The sequence below is a fragment of the Gopherus evgoodei genome, chromosome 16 (assembly GCF_007399415.2).
Source record: "Gopherus evgoodei ecotype Sinaloan lineage chromosome 16, rGopEvg1_v1.p, whole genome shotgun sequence".
Taxonomy (NCBI): domain Eukaryota; kingdom Metazoa; phylum Chordata; order Testudines; family Testudinidae; genus Gopherus; species Gopherus evgoodei.
Window position 1 is genome coordinate 17,600,376 of NC_044337.1, and position 26,385 is coordinate 17,626,760.

The 26,385-nt window shown below is 46.4% G+C and overlaps 1 protein-coding gene across 7 annotated transcripts in view; it reads right to left on the reverse strand.

Annotated features, from left to right (window-relative positions):
• VAV2 (vav guanine nucleotide exchange factor 2) overlaps positions 1–26,385 on the reverse strand; it is a 322,792-nt gene that overhangs the window by 29,359 nt on the left and 267,048 nt on the right. For 6 of the 7 annotated variants that reach the window (XM_030536040.1, XM_030536037.1, XM_030536036.1 and 3 more), the window contains 5 exons: positions 25,533–25,601; positions 23,547–23,647; positions 6,669–6,768; positions 3,934–4,029; positions 3,395–3,463 (listed from right to left, as the gene is read on the reverse strand). In XM_030536040.1, coding sequence (XP_030391900.1) covers positions 3,395–3,463; positions 3,934–4,029; positions 6,669–6,768; positions 23,547–23,647; positions 25,533–25,601 — 435 coding nt within the window. The remainder of the gene's footprint in view (positions 1–3,394; positions 3,464–3,933; positions 4,030–6,668; positions 6,769–23,546; positions 23,648–25,532; positions 25,602–26,385) is intronic. The other variant, XM_030536038.1, reaches the window with a different exon arrangement.

The following is a 26,385-nucleotide window of genomic DNA, read 5'->3' on the forward strand; positions in this document are numbered from 1 at the left end:
GATTTTTCTATCTCCAGCTTTCTAATCTTCTGTTTCCAAGTTGTAAGTGCAAGAATAGTAAGACAATAAGGTTTATATTGTTTTCTTTTGTATTTACATGTGTGTAGTTGCTGGAATGTTTTGAATTGTATTCTTTTTGAATAAGGCTGTTTATTCATTTTTCTTTTAAGCAATTGACCCTGTGTTTGTCACCTTAATACAGAGAGACCATTTTTATGTCCTTTTCTTTCTTTTTTTTATAAAGCCTTCTTTTTAAGACTTGTTGGAGTTTTTTCTTTAGTGGGGACTCCAGGGAATTGAGTCTGCAGCTCACCAGGGAATTGGTGGGAGGAAGAAGTCAAGGGGGGAAAATCTCTTTGTGTTAGATTTACTAACCTGACTTTGCATACCCTCTGGGTGAGGAGGGAAGTACTTGTGTTTCCAGGACTGGAAACAGGGAGGGTGGAGTCCCTCTGTTTAGATTCACGGAGCTTGCTTCTGTATATCTCTCCAGGAACCCAGGGAGGGAACACCCGGAGGGGGGAAGGGAAATGGTTTATTCCCCTTTGTTGTGAGACTCAAGGAATCTGAGTCTGGGGGTCCCCCAGGGAAGGTTTTGGGGAGACCACAGTGCGCCAGGCACTGTATAGATTCCTGGCTGGTGGCAGCTTTACCAGGTCCAAGCTGGTAACTAAGCTTGGAGGTTTTCATGCTAACACCCATATTTTGGATGCTAAGGTCCAGATCTGGGAAAAATGTTATAACAGATGGCTACTGGCAGCTTTAAAAAGAAAACACTGAACCTTTAGCACAGCCAGGATTTTTTATTATTGACATTGCATCTTATTCAGCAAAACCTGATCTCTTCAGAACATACACAGCCACCAAAGGAATCAAATAGGGGAAAGACAGAATCCTGCAATGCGTGAAAAAGTCTCTGTGACTCTTTCTTCCTTTTTTAAACTATCACCACATTTCACTAATCGCCCAGTGAACAGTGAATTTTTCAGGTGGGGAGTTCTGGATATCAGACGGAATAGCTCACACCAGCACTTGCGGTATGTTTACATTGCAAAAAAAAAAAAAAAAAAGAGACCCACTGTAGCAAGTCTCAGAACCAAGGTCAAATGGTTTGGGCTCACGTGATGGGGCTAAAAATAGCAGTGTAGACGTTCGGGTTCAGGCTGGAACCTGGACTCTGGAACCCGGACTCTCGAACCCAGAGAGGGGGATGCTTTCGGAGCCTGGACTCCAGCCTAAGTCAGAATGTCTACATTGCTGTAAACTTGCTGTAATGGGTCTTTTGTTTCTGCAGTGTAGACTTACTCTCAGATAGTGAAAAGTGGGGGAAGGGAAGGACACGTCGTGGCTCTTTCTTTCCATATATTTTCAAAGAGTCTCCTTTCCAATTCCTCCTCTGCCATTTAAATCCTTGCTCACCATCCAGGTTTATATTATAAATCTCTGTCCATGGACCTCAGTAGTCCCCCACCCCGCACAATCCCACCCATACATTGGTTGAATTTTCCAATGCAGTGGGAGAAATCTCAGGGATAATAATCAAAATGGGTCAAGCTCTATGGGTCTGACTCAGTGCACACTGAAATCAATAGACAGATGCCCATCAACTCCAGATCAGGCCTTATATCGTAATAGGGACTGTTCCCCCTTATACATTTATGCGTGAAACGTGGATTTCAGGCACTACAACCTCAGCTCAACAAAGCACTTAACACACGCCTAACTTAAAGCACGTGAGCAGTCCCATCAACGTGGAGCTAGGCACCTCTAAGTTCCTCACTGAATCAGCCTTCCCCCTCCCCCCAAGCATTACTCTGGAAATTGCTGGGCATCCTTAATTCCCACTGACGGTGGCAGGCGTCAAAGATACATTGCATGCAACAGCCTTGGGCACGACTGATGTAATTCTTGATCCTTGCAGTACAAAACCAAAACCTTTCAATTCACAGTTGGTCTGGAAGGTAAGAAGCCACCCACGGCATTCAGGGAGTCATAGGCAGCACTTAGATCATTCACATTGTAGAAAGAAGGGCTTCAGAAAACTACTTCGGTGGAACCCACAAGTTTAGCTTTGTAATGTAAGAGAATCAAGGTAGGTCAGTGCTTGTTAGCAACAGTAGATTAGACTGCAATGTCCTTCAAACAACCTTCATGTTCCCATGAACTATATACCAGCGCTGGATCACTGGCTACCAGGGATAATGACTAAAAAGGTCACTCAACTTATGTAAGTCCTAGGAAATGCAGTGTCATTAGAAAAAAAGCTGATCCTCTGAGGCAGAAAACAAACAAACAAAGTGATCTCAGAACATAAAGGGCAGCTCAGTGGTAAATGTTCTACAGGGTCATGAAGACAATCTGGGTTTAATGGCTGGTCCTACAAGCTGATTCTGCTCTGAATTACATGACTGTAAAACCAGAGAAACCTGCAGAAAACTGAGGAAAATGAACTTTTTTTTTGTGATTTTTTTCAGATTTGGGGGTTTCAAGGTTTTCACTGAAACTCCCAAAACTTTCAAAGACACAGAAATTTCCATTTGTGGACAAGCCATTTTCCATCAAAAAGACCCAAACAATTTAGATAGAAAAATCCCAACCCACTCCACTCAGTGGTATTCAGATCTGGTTGATGGTGCAGCCCCATCTATGCTCCATGCAGACACAGTACATAAACACACAGAGGGGCAGATTTCCACAACACTGGTGTAGATTCGAAGTAACGCCACACACGTCAGTGGAGTGACTCCAGATTTACACTGGTGAAAATGAGAGTCGAATGTCGCAGTACATCTACATACAATAGTTATCAGTGCAAAACTGTCAACCAATATCAGCTTCCCACTGTGCTTTGGAGAGGAGATAATGGTGCTAACTATGCTTTTGTTGTGAAATGACTTCTAATAGCAACTAGAGTGCACACGCATATCCTAAAGCAAAGCATCCTCGGCCCAGATGTGTTACACATTTTCCCTCTAAAGTTTTTGCTACATGTAATTGACCTTCCTTCCCCTCCCAGGTAGAAGTATTTCACCTGAGTAGTGACACACATCTCTCCCTGCAGCTTTTGCAAAGAAAAGAAGAAGCAGCATGTTTACAGAATCTTAACACCTCTAAGCTAAGCGATCTGAAACGGGCTATGCCTGAACACTTTGCAAGCATCACTATCTTTGAAGAAATAAGTCTTTAGGTTTTAAGTTCTTTGGGGCAGGAATGGTTTCTGTTATGTGTTTGTACCGGGCCTAAAGCAACGGGACACTGACCTCTTGGTGCTACTGTAACATAGATAAATAATAATAGCGTGACCCTGATTGATCTCCATCATTTCAGCCTAACATTCAAGGGCATGCTGCTTCTACCAGTTCCCTGTGGGTGGACTGTGTCACTCATCTCCTACCTGCATGGCTTCCAAAGCTTCCTTGAGTTGTTGCTTTTCTGGCCGATCAGACGAATGGCTGAGAAGCTCCTGCAAAAAATATTCTGAGCGCGTTAGGAAAGTTTCACACACCACTGCCCACCTCCTGTAACAGCGCACAATACAAGCAATCACTGCATGCCACTGTGAACATATAGCAACGAAGCTGTGGCAGTCAGTCGGCAGCTATAACTATAAGGAGACGAACCAGCAAAGCTCTTGGTGCTTGGTGGATCTGTTACACTGAGCTGACGGGAGGAATTTCACACAATCAGATTCTATGAAAGATTATTTTATATTCATTAACTGCCTCTCATGGCCAACTAGTGCGGAATTACCCTTGGTCATTGTACTTTAAAAGATGGCACGAACATTATGTGTCTTTAAGCAGCTCTAGTAATGATTTCATTTAAAGATAAAAAATCCCTTGCTCTGCTGATTCCATTTGCTACGGGAAAAGCCCAGAGATGCTACAACAAGAATGGCTACTGCAAGGAAAATTTTGATTCAGAAACACTTACTTTTAACAGGAGATGATACTTCAAGACCCTTTGCATTGGTACCACCAACAGATCTTGCAATTTAAACTTCCCATCCTGGACCTTCAATGTGCATTCCTAACAATGAAATAAAATCAATGACGAAAAAATTCTTCTCAAGCTGCTTTAGTTTGCTTCTGTAAACTCTCAAAGCACAATGCATTATTCGCTCCTAATTTTTCCAGTACGGTTGGGGCGGATGTCCCAGTTCCATCACACACACACAGTGCCACCTCTCACTTCCACTCCTGCACAGCTAGCTGTGCTCCTTTGCATGTGGGAGACCTAGGTTTGAGACCCTTGCTTCCTCTCTCCAGGGAGGGGACAGAAGTGCTTGGAGCAAACTCCCCATCCTTCTGGGGAGTAGGGGAGGGGCACCATGTTTCAGAATGCTCAAGTAGTGACCGCTCCAGCTGATCCAGGGGCAGCATTGGTCGGTTTTGATGGGAATCCGATCCGGTCCACAGAAGGGAAATAGTGACGGGGACATAGTGAGTGACTGCCCCAAATCCACTAGAGCGGGGGGCCACCTAGAAAGTGAGAAAGCGTCTCCCTTATCCCAGACAATATTAAACTATAAGACTAGTGCATTGCGATGGGCCTGATACAATGTGTATTAGGCTACGCAGAGAGATAGGCTCTGCTAACAAGCGGAAATGTAATTAAATAAGGAGAAATGGATGAACAGCTAGAGGACACATCAGCGGTGCTGTGGGTATTGGGCATAATCTAGATCGTAATATTTTGATGTGAGAGCCAGGGGGTGGGGGGTTATAAAAAGCGATTCAGTTCCTAACCACGTTACTGCATTTGCACAGTGAATCACAGGCCATTTGTGGACAGCAAAATAACATGCAGAGGCAGCCCAGCAATTTGAGATTAACATTGCGAATGAAGCAGGAATAACGGCTGGAAACAACGAGCAGCTCAAGCAACCTGTCCTTTCTGGCTCCTCTACCTAGGGTGACCAGCAAATGTGAAAACTCGGGACAGGGGGTGAGGGGTAATAGGAACCTATACATGAAAAAGACCCAAAAATTGGGACATCTGGTCACTCTACCTCCACCTCACAAGGGTATTGCGAGGATAAATACATTAAAGATTGTGCGGGGCTCAGCTACCACCATAGTAGGGACCAGAGACGTGTCTAGACTAGATAGAGAGATCATCCCTAGCCTGGTAGCCCATGCGATACAGATTCCTATTTATGTAAAGAGAAAATGGGTCTGGTGGTCTTGCTGTCCTAGCCCCAAGGAGCTATCTGGGCACACAACACAGGAGACAGAACAATTCAGTCCCCAACGCCGAGTCAGTGTAAGTAGGCCCATGTCCCCATTGACTTCAATACGTTGTAACAGCTTGTGCCAGAACTGAACGTGGTCCAAAAATCTCTGCTCAAGGGAGGCACAAAACTGGAGCATCAGAGGGAGGACGGGCTGGGCTGATCCAGAGCATGAGCTGCCAGAACTGCGCATGGAAACTGCTTGCAATGCACCTGGCTCCAGCTGCACAAACATCTGCCAGAAATTCAGCACCAGTGACATAGGCACCTGATCCAAAGCCCACTGGAGTCAATGGAAAGACTCCCCCTGGCTTTGGATCGGGGGCAGAAAGCCCCAAGGACGGAGGCAGGGAGTGATTTCATCTTCCTGGGTGGAGCCATCAGAGGTGACTTTCTCCGCCTTGGGGGGCAGAAACAAGGCTCAGAGTTATTCATACATGCAGCCCTAGGACGCTTTTGAAATGTGAAGAGGTTGCAGATGGGCTTTATCGAAGGGGGAAATGGTGGGTGGGAATGACAAAATATGTGGGAAATCTGCTGTGCTGAGTTAGTCCAATCCACCGTGAAAGCCGTTTCAATGAAGAGGTGGGCTGATCCAGGGGCCGGTCCTATAAGGTGCTGATCTTCCAGCGACATGAACAGTGATCTTCCGTGGGGCTCACTGCAGGAAAGACTCGGTGAAATCTTGTGCCAGGTAGGAGGTCAGAGAGAATGATCCTTCTGGCCTGAAAATCCATGAATCTCTAAATGGCGCTGAGGGTGCTCAGCACCTTGCAGAGGGAAGATGAATCGGATCTTTCCCATCATCTATGGCTCTCATTTATCGTGACACAACTGGCTGGCTGGGGGAGGCTTTGGGGGCCTTCTTGCTACAAAGCCAGAGTAGTTAAAAAGGGGGGGTAGGAAATGAAACACATTCATGAAGCAGTCTAAACATGGTAGCTTTAAACCTTGAGCCATGGAGGCTATGCAGGTGTCAGAGGCCGATTCTGCCCCCTACTCCATACAGTGGCTTTTAAAAAGCTACAAGGGGCTAGTGGGAACTCCTCTAGCACTGGCCCTGCATGGGGTGGGAGTGGGAGGCAGAAGGACAATAGTACAAGGTATTGTGGAGATTCTGGGCTGCTCAGTAGCCCAAGTAAAGAATGCCTGGGCTGCTCTGATTTATGCCAGGCGGCAGACTGGCAGACTCACAATCTGAGTGGCTGACACTATCTTTGTCAGCCAACCCCCTTGTGCTGCCCCAGAATCAGCCCCCCAATTCTTCCTTCCCTCTTTCATCAAAGCTATTGGGAAATTCGCCTTAATCATTCAATCCCAGCAGCTGTGTCTAAACCCGACAACGAAGTAAATCCAGGAAGGGAGGCAGAACACAAAAGAGCTTTTGGATTGAACACCCCGGCCATCATCCCACTCCCCCCCCACATCCACTTACCTCAACTTTTTGCCGAACGTCCTCTTTGTTTGCAATGAGACCGTTCAGGGTATTTTGGGCGCATTCCATATGGCTACAGTACTCGCCATAAATCAACAGCCTGGAGAGGATTTAATCAGAAACATTTGCCGGCAGTTATTACTCATTATAAAAAAAAAAATGGGAAAGTGCAAAGCAAACAGCTACTCCCCCGATATAACTGCTCAGTGAAGTATTAACACTCTTTTACAGCACCGCCTTTTTAACATCGAAACACTGAGGTTTTCAGAGAAGCATGTTTGAGCTTGTGTGGGAAATTCTGTCACCAAAATTAGGCTGGTGGGGAGTAGGGTGACCAGACAGCAAGTGTGAAAAATCGGGAAAGCAGGTGGGGGGGGGAAAAGCCTCTATATAAGAAAAAGCCCCAAATATTGGGATTGTCCCTATAAAATTGGGATATCTGGTCACCCTAGTGGAGCGTAGAAGGGACATTTCAATTAATCTGTCCTCCCCCAGGGGTCCCCAATGCAGTGCCTGTGGGTGCCATGGCACCCACTGGGGCATCTAAGTGCGCCCGCGAATTGGCCGGTGGACGAGCATCTGCCGAAATGCCAGTGACAAGCTGTGTCATCCAGAAGCATCACCGCTGAAATGCCGCCGATTTTCGGTGGTATATTGGCGGTGACACCTCTGGATGACCCTACTTGCCAGCGGCGTTTTGGCGGCGACACCTATTGATGTTGCTGCCTGTCAGCAGAATTTCGGAGGATGCTCGTCTGCCGCCACGGAGGACCAGACGAAAAAGGTTGGGGATCACTGCATTACGCAAAGTAAAGTGGCTCATCTCTCAACCGCTAGGTCCCAGAGCCCTGGCATAATTCCAACATTGGCCTGTAACCTTCCTAAGTCCAAGCTTGTTTGGGTGAGAGCAGATGTTAAGCTGTAATTATATGGTGCAGTGCTAACACCCCATCCACTCTGGATTGCTATGAAGTTCCTGTTCACACAGGGGGAAGGACCCTTTCCTTTTCCCTCTTTCCACTGACTGAGAAGCTCCAAAACAACCCAGTAGAGGGAGTCTACCTATCCACTCTGCTGCTACTTCTCAAATAGCATATTCTGAGAGCCGCGCCTTCCTTTCTCTTTTCAGACACCAGTTTCTTTTCTGGTAACTTTCTGAACAGAGATGGATCTGGCTCAAAACTCTGAATCGAAACACATCAGGACTTTGGAAAAGTCTGGATCTGAATCCAGATCCCAACTTCCTACCGAGTTCTTATCTCTATAGGGAGACTAGACAACAAGTGTAAAAAATTGGGATGAGGGTGGGGGTAATAGGAGCCTATATAAGAAAAAGCCCCCCCCCCCCAAACGGGACTGTCCCTATAAAATCGGGACATCTGGTCACCCTAATAGGGAGTTGTACTGAAGTCCCAGAGCTCAACACCCTTGTTTCATAGACTCATAGAATATCAGGGTTGGAAGGGCCCTCAGGAGGTCATCTAGTCCAACCCCCTGCTCAAAGCAGGACCAATTCCCAACTAAATCCTCCCAGCCAGGGCTTTGTCAAGCCTGACCTTAAAAACCTCTAAGGAAGGAGTTCCACCACCTCCCTAAGTAACCCATTCCAGTGCTTCACCACCCTCCTAGTGCAATTTGTTTCCCTAATATTCAACCTAAACCTTCCCCACTGCAACTTGAGACCATTGCTTCTTGTTCTGTCATCTAGCACCACTGAGAATAGTCTAGATCCATCCTCGGGTATTGTTAAATTATTATTTGTAGTATTATTTAAAGTATTATTTGCAGTAGCACTTGGGAGCCCCTGTCATGGACCAGGACCCCACTGTGCTAGGCACTGTACAAAACACAGAACAAAAAGTTAGCCCCTGTTTTCAAGAGCTCGCTATCTGGATATAATACTACAATCTTGTAGATCAAGGCTATTTGCAGGACAGATATATTTAAAAAGAATCTGTTTCAGGAAGGAGCATTTAAAAAAAAAACAAAAAAAACCCCACCTCCAGGAAGAATCTCCTTCATAGCATGTTATGAAATGGCTCCATCAATGGTAAGCAAATACACCACCCCACGCACCGTATCTCGTACCCGATGATTGCAATACAAATCGCACTGCCCACATACTAAAAGGAGCTGTGGGGATGTATTAGCAATTATGTAGTTAATGCACCTTAACTCCAGCGGCCCAGGTGCACCAGTTACACTGTCTATTTCATTGCCTCCCCCAAACCACACATCTAGAGATCAACAAGCCTGTCGAGCTGGGCATCCCAATAGTCAAAGCCGTGGATGCTGTCCAAGGCGCGGGAATGAATGGATGGGCGACCTCTATTTAAAGTTCATGCAGGGTCCTACAGCTTCTCCCTCCCCAAACACTACTTCCCCTCTGATTCCTTTCCATTAACTCGCTTCCCCCATTTGATCCTAGGTGGCTTGATGTTTAAGCAATAACCCTTAGAAAGCCTATTGCGAAAGATATTGGAGATTCACTGGTCATCATGGTGCCTTTCCTCCTTGCTGTATGTTGCATGCAGTTTATTCAAACTGGACATTGTTAGGGGAGGTTAGTGCGTTGAACTCGGAATCAGACTGGCGCTGGAGGCTCAGTAAATACAAAGGTAAATGGTGCATGCACACCACAAATCCTACACATACACCACTGAATGCAGAGGCGGCTAGACAGTGAGCCTTGTGCAGTGAAGTGTTTTCTTCAGGTGACACCATAGGCAGCAATCCTCTCCCCATGTCTTAATAGACTTTCCCCCTCCCTAATCACTTCTGCTCAGTTTACACCAGGTTAGCGCTGCAATTTGCAAAAGCAGATCATGCGCGGCATTAAAGCAACAAAACAACCTAGATCTCAGAAAGCTTAAAGGTAAAATAAAAACCTTCCAATTGAGAAACGTCCTTAATTTCTCCAGCGTGGCTCACAGCACATCCTGCCAATGCCGTAAAACTACATAACTGGCTTCCAGCCACACTGTGACAATGGCCAGGCTGCTGGTGTGCTAATATCCCTGCCTATCAAACTGACCTGTGTTGTCTCTGTTTCCGTGTACTTCCCCGTCATTCTGGCTGTCTGCTGTCTCGGTTTATACTTGGATTGGAAGCTCTTTGGGGCAGGAACATCTTATTTTGTTCTGTGTTTGTGCAGTGCCTATTGCGGTGGGATCGTGGCGTGTGACTAGGCTCTTAGTATGATAACACACCGAAACCATAACATTTTCAAAACCACAAGCGTTCACGTTTGATGAAACCACCAACACCATATCCAGGCCCCTCTTTAACTTAAGGACCCCCAGGCATTTACCATTATTACTTAAGTTTCCCAGCATTCCCGTGATGTAGGCAAATATGATCCGTGTTTTGCAAACAGAAGCAGAGTGACTTGCCCAAGGTCACGGAGCAAGTCAGTTGCAGGACCAGGTAACAGAAGCTATGACTCCTACATTTCAGTCCAGACTACATGATGTCCCTTCTCTTCTAGCAAAATGCTCAGAAAGGACTCAGCAAGTATTATTGTTTGCATTACCGTAGAAAACTAGAGGCCTCGCCTGAGATCGGGACCACATTGTACGAGGTGCTGTACAGACCCAGGTAAGAGACAGTCCCTGCCACGAAGAGCTTACTGTCTAAACAGACAAGACAGACAAAAGGTGACGAAACAGAGTACTAACATCATTTTCCAAAGGAGGAGCTGAAACATAGAAAAATAAGGCCCTGATCCTGCAAAGACCCATACATATGTCAAATCTGCAATACGAGAGCAGTCTTATCAAACAACCCTTTGCAGATGCAGGGCCTAAAACACTTGCCAAGGTCAGGCTGTTTTATATCAACGGCTTGTGTACTTTTCTGGGCAGGTGGGGTCGAGAACAGAGTTGGGATATTTGCATCCTTCAGCTCCACACCAGTACTATAGGGCTGGAAACTGATGCAATGATATACCCATCCAGGGTCAGATGCAGAGAGACAGGTCTTGCTGTGGATTATGTTTTTTTTTTTAAACCCTAAATCCCATTAATCCTGTATGTCCCCCGTCCCCCTCACACACTTTCTTGCCATTAAGTATATTGTACCTGGTAAAAAAGGACACGTGCAACCACATACTGTAACTCATTCATTATTTCAGAGACCTGTCATAAGCTAGGGAAGAGCCTAGCCTAGTGTCACTGTGTAAATCTGTGATTCTCAAACCCAGCCGAATAATTGAATGGAGAGATTTACAGAACACTCAATACCCGACGAAGCTGCAGCCAATACAGATTATTCCTCTGGCTTTTTCCCTTAACGATATCTCAACATGTGCAGGAATATGCAGACGGTTTAAAAGGAGCTCCAAGAACACACATTTAAATCTCCATTTAGCATATGAGATTTACAAAGTGTTTCATTTTTAAAAAATCCACAATGTACTGGAGTGATGCATTGCTCTGCTGGGGACCCTTGGAGGGGAGTGGAAAAGCAGGAGTGGAAAAGCACTGATACCTCAGACAGAAAGGATGGTCTCATGGGTAAGGCTAGGATTCCACAGAGCTAGGTTAATTTCCTGGCTCCGTCTGTGGGTATATCTGTACTGCAAAGGCAAACCCTCAGAGTCAAGTCTCAGAGCGCGGGTCAACTGATTCTGGCTTGCAGGGCTCAGGCCGCAGGGCTAAAAATAGCAGCGTTGGACACTCCCGCTCGGGACAGAACCCGGCTCTGAGAACCAGTGAGGGTGGATGGTCTTGAAGCCTCAGCTCCAACCTGAGCAGGAATGTCTACACTATTTTTAGCCCTGCGAGCCAGAGGCAATTGACCAAAGTTCTGAGACTCGGCACTGCTACACGTTTCTTTTCAGTGCAGACACAGCCACAGACTCCCTCTGTGACACTGGACTAGTCACATTAGCTCTCTTGGCCTCAGTTCCTCAGCTGTTCAATGGGGAAAATACGACTTCCTTGACTAGGAGTTCTTTGCGGCAGGGACTGTCCTGCACTCTGTGTCTGCGCCTTGCCCAGCACAATGGGGCCCTGATCTCTAGGTGACTGTGCGATACAAATAACAACAAGATGTTAGAATAGCTCTTCAGACACCAAGACCAAAGAGAAAGTCCAGTCTCTCTTCGTCTCCTGTGAAACTGCCGTATGAAAGCATAACTTCGGCAACACTAAACCAACGACACCCGACCAATTCTGTTCTGTCGCGAGTTCGTTTGGAGACCCTCTCAGTGAGCAGCTGCAACTGTTCTTCCCAGTAGACTCCATCCACCATGGCAGCCTTACTGGCCATTAAATCAGCAACACAGCTCAGTTCGTACATAATGCAGCACCTTGAAATGCTTCTCTAACTCTTCGGTGACACGCACAATAAGCTCTTTCTGGGATCAGCGGCATTAAAATGTTACATTTACATACTCAGTGGCTGCAGGCAGCACTGGCGTTCCAAGTGGGGAGGGCAGCAAGTCAGCCACAAAGCTGAAAGACAAGCAGCACCGGGGGAGTGGGGGTTCCCCTCATTGCGCTGCCCTTAGACACATGAACAAGCACACAACTAGGAGGCGGCACTTTCGGCTTCTCCTGCTGAACCCAGCCTCCTCTCCTCCGTCCATCAGAGTCCTTGCTCTCACACCGATGAGCAGCTATGCACATTGTCCAGTGTCCACAGCTCCACGCGCTCCCTACTTCTGAGTCAGTGCAGGAAGAAGATACCTTCCCAGTAGTTTATGGGAGAGCAGAGCTGTATTTAAATCTGCTGCTCACAAGATTTCTCACTGCCAAACCTTACGTTTCAACTGTCCCCCTCTGATTCTAACCCAACAGGTGGTTATATCTTGGTCCATGTTTTTGGCTCATCTACCCTGGTATTTCTACAGGGCCATATCATCTAAACCCCAGTACATGTCTAGCTAGCATTGCCCTATTGTTCTGGCCATCTAGCAATACAAATGAACCACGGTATCAAATAACACTTTGCCCGTCGCACGCAAGGACCTCAGGGCACTTTGCACACAGTGAGGAAGGCAGTCTCACATCCCTCTGGGGGAGGTTATGTCCGTGTTCAGAGCTGGGTGAAATCTTTTGACAGCATCCTTATCCCCGCACCAGTGATTGTGTTAACAATTCCCTCCACAAAACAGCCCCTGGATACACAAAACAACCCCTGGCTCTGCTCAAGTCGATGGCCAAACTCCCCTGGGTTTCAACAGGGCCAGGACCTCGCCCACCACACAGTCTTTAAAATGCCAGCTCACTCTATTAAAAAGCACATTTCAGTAGCCGGTACAAATAGCTTTAATACATCGATAGCAGAGCGAGCCCATAGCGAACGTCAAGCATTACGCAGAGGGCACATGGATTAGCTATGAACCCATTTACAAGGGAAATATTAGATTTTTTTTTCTGGAACGGGGTGGTCACATAGTTCTTGCTGTCCTGGGTGGGGAGAGGGTGCAGTGCAGTGTTTGCTGGGATTTGGGAGGTGCACCACTGTGTGCGGAAACAACAAAGTTCTTATGGATCCTCCTGTTCTCATGAAACACACATTGAAAACTTCGAGTGCACTTCTCCCCTTGTCTTAACAAAACTTGCAGAGAGGTTCCCACAGGCCATTCTGGGAAATGTAGTTCTCACAGCTTTAGAGAGGTACGATAGAGTGATGGTGATATTATTGGAGTGGGCCTCAAGAGGGGGGTTCAATTCATTTGTCTGCCACAGACTCCCTGTGTGACTCTGGGCAAGTCACTTAATTTCTCTGTGCCTCAGTTTCCCCCATCGTGAAATGAAGTCAATACTTCCTTTCTCCCATCCTCTATCTATTTAGGATGCAAGCTCTTGGTATATTCTCTCTTGTTATATGTATGTTTGGCATCTGGCACAATGGGGCTTTTTAAGTTCTACCTTAATGCAAATAATAAAATAATGTATTAAGCAAGAATGCATGGCAACCAGCTTACAACAATGGTATATGCTAAAGCCATAAGCGTGGAACAGGAGATGAGTTACTCAAATGGGCAATGTCTCAGCACGGAAATCAAAGCCCCAGGGCTAGTGAGACATGACATGAAGAATGCCACACTTACATAGATCAATATGGCTTGGAAGAGGGAACATCCACTAAAATGTACAGTGCTGGCATCTCCTGTGAATGAAGGTGGGGAGTCATTGTAAAGGAGAAGGGAAGACAAAGGAAAACGGACCCACCCAGAATAAGAGCCAGGGCAGATAAGTAGCTTATACAATTCAATGTACATAAATCTTACGAGGCTTAGGATAAAAGCAAAGGAAGGAAATATGCTTTCAGATGTCATCCGCTAGAGATCCTCAAAAGGAGAAGGATTTTAAGATTATACTGGAGGGAAAAACCGTATCTGAGCCCTCTGGCAGAGTGAAGAAACCAAACCCCAAACCAGACACAGCTGTTCTGCTTTGAACATTATTAACCGTAGCCTTTAATAAGGGACAAGCAAGGCCAGATTCGGAATATTCTGTGCTGTGCTAGTCACTGTATTGAAAGGAGCTGATAGCTCATCAATAGCAAACTGCTGCCAGAAAGACACAGGGGCTTGAGGGTTTGGGGTGCTCGGAAAGGTTGGGCGGGGGGCAGTATGTTGCCCGACATGTTTCAATGGTTGATCTAACAACTGGGTGGGGAGGGCTTGGGTGGATGAAACTTAACCTTGTTTGTCTCTGTTCTCTCACTGGCACCTCCAGCCAGGACTGCCCTTGTGACACAAGTCTACACTCAACGTTCAGATTCCAGAGCATGCTCCCTAGTGCACAGCCAGTTCACCATGCTGAAACAGCTGTCTTTGATAATCAGCGTGAATTTGTTTTCCTGTGAGCGTGTCCCGTTAGAAAGGGATGTTGATGACAGACCTTCCTCACAGCAGCGAGCCAAAACAGGTGGACTTGGACTCCTTCGCTAAAGAAAACAGTTAACAGGCAAAAGGGAGAGGAACTCTTTTCTTAGCTCCGTATCAGGAATTGACAGTTTGCTTTGGGCCTTGTTTGCACTTCCAATTTTTCACGTGGCAAGGTGCCAAGGCATCTTCGGAAGACACGAGTGGCACTGAAGTTTCACTCTATAGCTTGTGGTTTCTCTCCTCCCTCCCTGCCAAATGCCCCAGGCACATTGCAAATCTGAGCCCAACGCACTGTCCTCGCACTGGCCTCTGGCGTGGTCAGGAAGACTTAAATCTTCAAAAGCTGCAAAAGAGCGATCACCTCCCCTGACTTACTGACTTTCTGCAACAAAATCTGCTCTCTTCCAAAGGAAACTCTCCTCCCCCGCAGCTTGCAAGCGTAGTTAAGAAGCACTGTGCTTGACCCATTTTTATTCTCTCTCAAGGCTTGTGACAAATACCAAAAAAAAGGTGTCAGCAATTGGCATTTCACTGCTTGGAGCTTCTCGTGGCATATGCCAGAGAAGGAGCTTCGCACAATTTAATTACCCTTTTGAAGCCGGGTGGTTGACTTGTTTGTTGGAATAACCCGGCATGAAGAGTAATTTTAAGAGTTAGCTAGCATGGCCTTTTGGGGGGGAGAGAGGGGTTGAGAGAGGATTAAATACAAGCATTTTATTTCCAGCTTCTGTAGCAAATTGATGCTAGAAAGAAATAGCCTCTTGTCTTTAACCTATTGACTTTGATTGCCTTAGCAGAGGAGCTAACCAAGTTAATGCCACGGATTGAACCACTGGCAAGCACAGTGCAGTCCTACGGGGAGGGGAGATAAAGGGACAGCGACTAGTCGGGGTCACAGGCAGAACTGGAAATAGAACCCAGGTCTCCTGAGTGCCAGCATCATAGGACTGACCACATTGGGATAGACAATGGCCCATCTAGCCCAGTATCCTGTCTTCTAACACTGACCGGTGCCAGATGCTTCAGAAGGAATGAACTGAACAGGGTAATTTATTGTGTGATCCTTCCCTCATCATCCAGTCCCAGCTTCTGGCAGTTTAGGGACACCCAGAGCCTGGGGTTGCCTCCCTGATCATCTTCGTCAGTAGCCACTGATGGACCTATCCTCTATGAACTTCTCTCATTCTTTTTTGAACCCAGTTATGCTTCTGGTCTTCACAACATCCCCTGGCAATGAGTTCCACAAGTTGATTGTGCCTTGTGCAAAGACGACTTCCTTATGTTTTAAACTGCTGCCTGTTAATTTCACCGAGTGACCCCGAGTTCTTGTGTTATGTGAAGGGGTAAATAACACTCAGCTATTCAATTTCTTCACATCATTCATGAGTATAGACCAAATCCCCTCTCAGTCTCCTCTCTTCTAGGCTGAGCAGGCCCAGTCTTTTTAATCTCTCCTTACATGGAAGCTGCTCCATGCCCTACTTATTTTTGTTGCCCTTCTCTATACTTTTATTCCAGTTCTAGTATATCTTTTCTGAGATGGGGTGACCAGAACTGCATGCAATATTCAAAGTGTGGGCCTACCAGGGATTTATATGATGCCATTATAATACTTTGTCTTATTAGCTAACCTTTTCCTCATGGTTCCTGACATTCTGTTTGCTTTCTTTGACTGCTGCTGCACGCTGAGCAGATGTTTTCAGAGAACTATCCACAACGACTCCGAGATCTCTTTCTTGGTAACAGCTAATTTAGACTCTCATCATTTTGAATCTGTACTTCGGATTACGTTTTCCAATGTGCAGTATTTTGCATTTATCATTATGAAATTTCATCTGCCACTTTCTTGCCCAGTCACTCCGTTTTGTAACTCTTCACAGTTTGGTTTGGACTTAACTATCTTGAGTAATTTTGGACTGTCTCCAAAACTTTGCCACGTCACTGTTTACCCCTTTTTCCAGATCATTTATGAATATGTTGAACAGCACTGGCCCCAGCATCAATCCTCGGGGGACCCCACTATTCACTTTTCTCAGCTGTGAAAACTGACCATTTTTTCCTACTCTTTGTTTCCTGTCTTTTAATTAATTACCAATCCGTGAGAGGCCCTTCCCTCTTGTCTCACGATTGCTTACTTTGCTTAAGAGCCTTTGGTGTGGGACCTTGTCAAAGGCTTTCTAAAAGTTGAAATACACTATATCCACTGGATCACCCTTGTCCACATGTTTGCTGATCCCTTTCAAAGAATTCTAATAGATGGAAAATCATGCCTTGACGTTTACAAACGCCATGTTGAAGCATCCCTAACATAATGTACTTCTCTATATGTCTGTTAATTCTGTTCTTTACTATAGTTTTAACCAATTTGTCTGGTACTGAAGTTAGGCTTACTGGTCTGTAATTGCCAGGATCACCTCCGGAGCCTTTTTAAAAAAATTGGTGTTACATTAGCTATCATCCAATCATCTGGAACAGAGGCTGATTTAAGCAATAGGTTATATACCACAGTTAGTGGTTCTGTAATTTCATGCATTCCTTCAGAACATTTATGTGAATATCATCTGGCCCTGGTGACTTATCACTGTTTAATTTATCAATTTTTTCCCAAACCTCCTCTAATCCAGTTCCCTATTGAGAAAACTCCACACCTAAGAACCTCTCTGTAGACATCTGAGAGCCTTTCATCTACTTTACAAAACAAAACAAAACATAGTAAAGAAGAGCAACGCAACTCATCAAAACAGACACCACTCTTCTCCTGTCTCACTTCCAACCACATCTCATGCGAATCGGCAGGCAGCCAACCCAATACGGATTAGAATTCTCACCCCAAATTCCTTCAACGCACACAGGCTTCTAGCATGCCCAGAAGTGCAACTGTTACAGCTTGAGCTAATGAGCCAACACTCTCCAGGTGGGGCTGTAACAGACTTATCTCCTCTGTGGATCAGGCACGGAGGGCCTGTTGCACACATTCATGAATGGGTCGCACTCGATCATCACTGAAGTCTAGGATGTCCCTGCCTGACAACGGGACAAACAGGGGACCTGAGCCGTGAGACATCTTTGCTTTTGAAGTGGACATCAAAAAGCTTCGAGAGTGGAAAAATCCCTGCTGAAAGACACTTTCAAACTCTAATCTCACTTGAGATACCAGGAACTCCAAGCACAGTCCCAGGTGTGAGACAAGGGATGTGTTCAGAGCTTTACAACAGGCCTTAAAAAAATTCTATTGCTGTGCCAGCCTGCCTGTTTCCCAGCTGCTTTATCGATCCTGCTAGCTGTGATAGCTGCTTATGGAAATGCTGGGCTGTTGTCCATGTGAAAGGCTATACATGCCCAAGGATTTATAACATGATTCCTAAGCTGTTAAAAATAGGTTGCTATTTATGGCACAAGAGTTTGACAAAATTGCGGCTTTAGCCATTCTTAGTGTTAAACATCCGAACAGGCAGACAGGCACTGCCAACATGTGTCAGTCTCTCTCTGATTGTCTGATAATGCAGATCTGTAATTACACTTACTCATGCGTGGTGAATGAGATTTGTTACACACATTTCTGTGCCCATTGTGCCTTCAAAATACAATTGTTGTGCATGGGACTCATCCTCTAGCAGCTGTAACTTAGTTTGTAATGTCTCACCTCGCTTACGTGGATTTGGAGGTTAAGAGCCAGCGTTCTATCACAGGTGCATTGATGACTAAGTCATTTATCGTCTGTAGCACATGGATTTGACATCACATCCATTTACGTGTAAAAACTTAAGCAAGCAAGGCAACTCTGTGCACAAATGGATAACAGAATGTGCAAATACATCTTTTTTTTATTTCCACCTAAATACCTGTGGGCAGTAGGGCTGCCAGGTGTCCGTTTTTTGAGCGGAACGCCTGGTCGAAAAAGGACCCTGGTGGCTCCAGTCAGCACTGCTGACCAGGTCATTAAAAGTCCAGTCAGCGGCACAGCAGGGCTAAGGCAGGCTCGCTGCCTGCTGTGGCTCCATGCGGCTCCCGGAAGCAGCAGCATGTCCCCCGCCGGCTTCTATCCCCCCTCCGCCCCCATGCCCCAACCCTGATCCCATCCGAACATCTTGATCCCAGCCTGGAGCACCCTCCTGCACCCCAAACCACTTTTCCCCAGCTCTACCCCAGAGCCTGCACCCCCAGCCCTCACCCCTTCCTCCCATGCTCCAACCCCCTGCCCCAGCCCTGATCCCCCTCTCACCCTCTGAACCCCTCGATCCCAGCCCGGAGCACCCTCTTACACCCTCTTACAAACCTCTGAACCCCTCATCCCCAGCCCCACCCCAGTCTTCATGACTAGCCAGAGCCATCACACACCCCAACGTCCTCCCCCAGCCCAGAGCCTCCTCCTGCACCTGAACCCCTCATTTCTGACCCCACCCTAGAACCCACACCCCAAGTCCAGAGCCCACACCCCCTCCCACACCCCAACCCCTTGCCTCAGCCAGGACCCCCCTCCCATGCTCTGAATCCCTTGGCTCCACTCCCCAGCCCAGAGCCCTCTCCTGCACCCAACTTCTCATCCCTGGCACCAACCCGGAGCCCATACTCCCCAGCCAGAGCCCTCACCCCCTAAGCCAGCCTGATGAAAATGAGTGAGTGTGTGAGGGTGGGGAGAGTGAGCAACAGATGGAGTGAGAGGGGGCGGGGCCTCGGGGGGGTGGGACGGACGGGGACAAAGGAGTTCAGTTTTGTACGAGTACACAGTTGGCAACTCCAGTGTACAGGCACTAATGCATCTTCTACCAGCACCACCAAGTTGCAGATATGGGAAAATCCCTCTAACTTGCCAACACTACGCCCAGTTTGTGCAACACATCCAGCACAAAGTGGCCTTAAACCACTCAGAGACGGCCAGGGGAGAATTCTCCCTGCGCAGGGGAAGCCACTGTTGGAGGTGAGCTGGTTCTTCACCAATCACCCCCTTTCAACTCCAGGCATTTGAGGAAGGAGCAGGCATGCTGGGGTGAGGCGGGGTGAAGCAGAGCTCTGCTATGGCCAATCTCGCTCTGGCATAAGGTCCCTGAGGGATGTTAACTGAGCAGTAGGGCTGCATCTACCTTGCACTGGGGCCAGGTGGTCTTAAATCCGGGAACTGCAGCAGGATTCCTGATGCACCTCCGATGAGCCCATTACATTAGAGAGAGAGAAATGCTACATTTATGTTCTCCACTAATTTCGGGGTAGACTGATTGTCATATCTTTGCCCTTTACACAATATTACGAATATGAGGAACCCACATGGACAGCTGGGGGCCATATAATCATGTTTACTAGCCACATACAAGGCTGGACAACATGTATCCACGAATCCTCTGTTAGGTTCGGGGGGCTTCTTCTGTAGACGATGGGGAGTCCCACTAGAGGGCTCCCACGCTGTTTAAAGGGACACCATCCAATGCCTCTACATTACATGATGGTTCTTTTAGTTAGCTTTATAAACATGTGCAAATACACAGTCACTCCGGCATACGCATGGCTACTCAGACACTTCTGCAGCCAGCTGGCTAGACGACTCGTCATCTCCCTTCAAAGCCCAAGGTACTGCTGGTAAAACCTGAAATCATCACAAGGGCTAGAAAAGTGACAGGCCTTTCCATTTGGAGTTCTTCAGTGCTTTAGCTGGGCTTTCAGGTTCCCTCGCACCAGTTTCTAAACCCCTCTGGGGACAGCAATAGCTTTAAAGCAACCCCCTTGTCTCCTGACCCCGAGGCATGGAAGAGCTCTGCAGCCAGCTCAAGCTATTCTTTGGGAGCAAAGAGGGAATAGACGGATTGAAACAGCAGTTTGGGGGAAACTGGCTTTAAAAAACTGAGCCGCCAGGCTGCTGAATGGGAGGCACAGCTCTGTGCTGAAGGCATTTCTCTTGCTCTTCATGCACCAGACAGGTAATGCTTGGCAGATGGCACCAGAAGGAGGTTGGACATTGGATATGTCTACACAGCAAGTGAAGGTGTGATGGGTAGGCAAACCACAGCAACCGCTAATCCAGTTTGCACAGGTAACAACAGTAATCTAGATGCAGAGGCACAAGCTAGCCTCCCAAGTGCAAGATAGCTGAGCAGCCTGGCTCTTAGCCCGCATGTACACCACTATTGTTACCCAAGCTAGCTACTGTCCAATCATCATGCAGTCTGAGAGGAGCAAACCTTCCCCCCTAACAGGCAACATCTGAACTGGGGATATAACCAGAGCAAGGCCTGATTAGTTTAGACACAGATGCTGTATAAATTAACCCTCTCCTTTCTCATATGGCCTATCTGCAATTTAGCAATAGTAATAAAAAAAATGCCCCTGCAAAACCACTGTTCCACCTGAGCGATTAAAACTCTCTGAACAACAGATCTGAAGAACGTTTTAGTATTTGAGGTCTCTGGAGCGTGTGTGAGGATTTGCAGCTGCCAGTCGAGATCTGGCTGCTCACAGCTGGAGGTCTGATTAATTCAGTTGTGTATCTGGAAGGTTTTCAACCTCTTCAAAAAAATGTTATTTGTAAACTCCTTTCAAAAACGGATTGGCAAGTTCACACGCACACAGACGCAGCAGCCACCTAACTATCTCCCCTCTGCCAAGCTCTAACTCCTCAATTAACAGCAGCAAACATTTATTTACAGGGTCCCTCGCACCCACAGGCTCCTCACATAAGTGTCAATGAAATACAAACACAACATAAGCAGCACAGTCCAGGAGTTTTCAGACAGAGATTGCAAAACCCTCTGAGCAACCCCTTCGCGGTATACTATGGAGAGGGATTCTGTTGAGTCAAGGCAAGCTTATGGATTGATGGACATGGTATCACTGCTTCTAGAAGTTCTGGCAGTACCACCCTTGACTAACTTCTCAGAACATGGAAGCCTGGGGTATGCTACTTGTCTGCAGATAAATCTGGTATTTCTGAGACACCCAGCTATGCTATGTTTCCTGGAAGGTGAGCTTTCTCTTGGAGGTCTGTTTTCTGAGACTTTCCTGAATCAGTGCCTGTTGTGACCTTCATAGAGGAGAAGAGAACAGATTTGGTTGTGAGGAATAAAGAGGGGATTCTTTATTGAAGCTGCTGGACACAGACAGACCTTGTGGTTCTCACTGGTTCTTCAGCTCCCAGACTAATCCAACCTGTGCTGCCTTGCGTCACCATACAGGATGTTCCTAAATTCTGATCTGGACTATACAGTCCAGAAAAGACTGCTCCCACCATGACAGCATCGGAATGTTTAAGGACAAGCAAAGCCAGGAATTAGAAGATCAAAATGATATTTTTAAAAAAAAATTAAAAACAACTATTCTCTTTTAATCCAAAAACATTTACTTTCTAAAAGCAGCATCATGAATGATGGACTATCTGACCTTGTGGTTTGTTATTAATGCAGATGGTATTTCTGGAGTTATTGACTTTTGAGAGGCATTTTCACGTCTAGACACTGGTTGAATCACACAGCAGTAACACCCTGGCATTATTCCACAATAAATCAGACCTTTCATTATTATTAAGAATTTTATTAAGACTTCCATTAACCTTATCTGCATGTTCCTGGATACTCCTGTTTGCAGCTGCCAAAACTTAGACTCCTCTATGTAACTTAATCTAGGCTTTAAATCTATTAATCCTCCCATAGGTGCGGGATGTCAGCAGCGCCAGATGGAGGAGAGAACAGTCGCTTTGATCTACCAGACCGAGGTGCCCTCTGTAGACAAAGGAAATGATTCTGCAAGGATGCAGCATGCCCTTAACTCTCATTGACCCTTTGTGTCCCGCAGGATACCCTAGTTAAACACTCACAAAGGTAAGGCGTTATTCTGCCTCTGAAGTTACAGGCTCTCATCTTTATTCTCCTGTGGGTTTTACAGACAAAAGCATTAGTTGCATGACGTTCAGCCCCTGGGACATCCAAACCAGACCATGGCACAATGGGATCTGGGAAAGGTTTAGACCACCTTGCCTTTGAATGCAGATGTCCGCATGGGCTTCTCCCCCTCTTGGTCCTACAACACACATGGGTTTGGCAAATATGAGGAAAGCTTCAGTCATGCAATATGGCCAGGATCATTGTATATGGGAAGAAAATGGTTATAGGACAATCTACCCAATGACGTGTTGTCCTTGAGGCTACCATTCCTGATGCCATCATATCCTTTGCATCGGGTGCTAATTGCAGTCTGGGACAATAGGGCAGAACGAGGTTACACTCATAACGATCAAACTACCTGGGTGCAGGTGGTCACTAACCTATCACTCACTGTGTGGCACGTGCTTTGGAAGGACACCAAAAGGAGCAGAACAAGAACTGGTTTGGAACAGGAGCTCCTATGCTGATAGGACATTGGCACGGCATCAGGACCTTGCACGTTAACAGAGAGTGGTGCTTTCTTACCTCATCTACAGTAAATACAACACTGGGACTCCTGAATATCTGATGTTACTGGGGGATTTGTTTATGCTTCTGAAGAATCCTGAGGATGCTGCCAAGGACCCGGGGGAGCTGTTTAAACTTTCTGGTGTGTGCAGGTGAGCTTTTCACACACTGGGCCACCCCTTCAGCTTGTGCAAATTGAGTCAGCTCCTTTTAACATCAATAGAGCTATACTCATTCACCCCCAATAGGGATCTAGCCAAGGTGTTGTGAAATAGCAGCAACGGCTTCTATAGGGACAGATTCCCCTCTTTCTTCACGTTTTCTACCCTGTTCATACCTCCATGCCCCTTCCCATCATTCCACCATTTACCAGACATGTTCCCCCAACCGATGGCCAGAAATCCTGATGGGCAGCAGGTACGTTCTTTCAGTCATTTCCCAGTGTAGGCAGGAAAGGGAAACTACCCAAAACAGGGTCTTAACTAAGTAGAAGTGGGAGGGGTTAGCAGAGGACAGGGCTTCCTGGTCCATCAAGATCGGTGTTTTTCTTTTCAATATTTTTCACTCTCAGATTATGCCCTGTAATGAGCAACGCTCAATCAGGACTTAGCTTGTCACAATTAGAGCTCCCTGTATGTTGGCTTTGTCTTTCGTTCTTTTTACCTTTCTTTGAATTCTAGAAAAACTTTCGCCAAGCTGCTTCCTCCAGACATCATACAGACATCGATGGCTCTCAGGAAATTGAAGTGCACTTTAATTAGGTCCTAAAACAACAAAAAAAATCAATATGTTAAAAATCCTGAAACTCAATCTATGCGCATGCATGTAAAGTGTCTAGTTAATGCACATGCATTACTTTAAGTAACCTTGCACTCATTTTTTGGTTATATCTAAACAGACTGCTGCAGCTGCCGTTCTCCCATCGGCGTAGGTAACCTACCTCCCCGAGAGGCAGTAGCTAGGTAAATAGAAGAATTCTTCCATCGACCTAGCACTGGCTGCACCAGGGGTCAGGCTGGCATAGCTACGTCTGTCAGGGGTGTGGATTTTTCATTCTCCTGAGAGACGCAAGTTCCCAGTGTAGACCAGCTCTTTGCCTATTAACTGTTTTAATGCAAGTGACTCCAGTGAGATATATCCCTAAATCACCATAAATACGAGGGTGTAATTAAGTTAAAAGGTTATACAATGATAAATGCATAGAGGGGTTCTGGGCATGTTACACTCCCTTTACTAGGTCTACTGGGAGCAGTCTAGCAGCATACAATAACCTGCCATAATACCGTAAAGCCCATACAAAGCAGCCTTGTGAAAATGGACCACGAAGGTGGAGCGATGCCTGTATTGAATCTGAATCACTGACATGATCGGCCTATGCTGATAATGGAACAAATGTGTCTGGCTGCCTTTGGTTAGGAAAGCTCAACTGCTTAATTACAGCAACTTGTGCGGCTGCCATCACCATGTCAGACTGAAGCAAGAGCTAAGTCTCCTACGCTACTGCAGAGTAAACAAGCCATGAAGTTTACGTGGTGCACCATCCTGATAAGCCCTGAAGTCTCCATTAACGAGGCTCATGCTGTTCTCCGAGTGCTGCCAGCTGTCTTTGGCGGTGCTACTATGGGAGAAAAGTCATTCATCATCTTGCCATCCCAGATAGCACTTAGGTGATAACATGGTGGCCACCTGGGACAGGAGGAGGATCTGACCATATGTGGAGATGATAGGTCAGATAACTTACTACCTCTCCTTGGACTGTCTGGGAAAGGGGCGGGAAGCTGGGCGTGGGGGAGCAGCCAGAGACTGATATCGGTAGGTCAAACACCAAAAGATCAGAAACAGATCATAAATCAGATCTGGAAAGCAGGCTGAACACAGAATTCACTTTAACTTCAGTGGGGTCCCTGCATGAAGGGGGAAACTCACCCCCTGAAGAGGGCTAGAGGGAGGACTAGGCAGGGCCTAGCTTGCCTTAAGTAGGACTTAAATACTATGTAGGCCTTATGCTAGCTTTCTGCCCAGAGGCAAATCTTCACCCTATAAGCACCTAACAGAACTTAACCCTGTATCAGCCTCACTGTACTCAGATAAAATCTTCCAATGCTGGATTATGGTATCACAGCAGGATCAAACTGGAGGAGAATCTAGACTGTGTATGCACATGCATAACAAGAATACCTAGTATTTATATAGCACTTTACACAGGCAGAAGGTACCATTATCCCCAATTCACAGATAGGGACTGAGCGAATGAGGTGAAGTGACCTGCCCGAGTTCTCCAAGCAGGCCAGCTGCAGGGCTGGGTATAAAACCTGTCTCTCACATCCCTGTCTAGTGTGATACTCACTAAACCACACTGCCTGTTCCTGTATCTATGTAATTCTTTACAACAGACATCATCTGAAAACGACAGAAAGAAAGAAAGAATTTCCTTGTTGTAAAATTGTGCCCTTGTCTTTATACAATACCTAAGTTCCACTTCAGTGTTAAAGGGCCCAAGCCAAGCTCTGTGGCCATAACAACTGAAACCACACAGACTAAAGCAATGAATTTTACATGAAATCTGAGTGCTGCTTCTTAAACAGGATGAAGCATAAGCTGCATCTGACAGGAGCAAAGATTTAAGCAATGATGTTTAGACTCTGTTACCTCCAAATTGATAAAAATAGATTCCATCTCTTGTGGAGTCAGTACCAGCTTTAATGGATTCATATAGTTCTGCAAGAGGTAAATGGAAAACTTAATGAAATAAACGAGCAAATACAATAAGATTCTTTCTTTTTTAAGCTAAAACTGTTGCAGTGGTTGAATTGTCTGGAGGGGAATCTTGGTGAATTTTCACACTAGTCAAGGGATAAGACTGACAAGACATTTACTAAAACCAATCACAGCATGGGCAAGGATCATACAACCTGCCTCATTGTGCTTATGCTCAGCCACATCTCTGTGGAGGGTAGGGCTGGACCGTCCGGGACTGGGATGCCACAAATGTTTTGTGAGGTGGTCAGGTTGTCAAGAACATGAACAAGATTTCACTTGACTTAAAAGCCGGGCTGCAAGCTAGACCGTTGACGGTGAACAGCTAAGGCATTTACCACCCACTTGTGAAGGAAGCTCTGAGCTAGAATACAGTTAATTTAAATTAACTGCACATTCTCGCTCTGTGGACTAAGTCAGTGTTTCGCAAACTGGGGGTCCTGCGGCAAACAGGGGGTTGCAAGTCTATTGTAGGGGGGTTGTGGTTTTGCTACCGTATTTCTGTGTGCCTTCAGAGCTGGACAGCCAGAGAGTGCCGGCTACTGGCCAGGCACCCAGCTCTGAAGGCAGCCCTGTCAGCAGCACCAGCGCAGAAGTAAGGGTGGCATGATATGGGGATAGTCACTTTGGAGGGGTGGGGGGTCTTCACAGCCTGAAATATTTTCAAAAGACGTAACAGCAAAAAAAGTTTGAGAATCCCTGGACTAAGTTATACCTCTTCAGAGGGAGAGGGAGAAGGAACGCT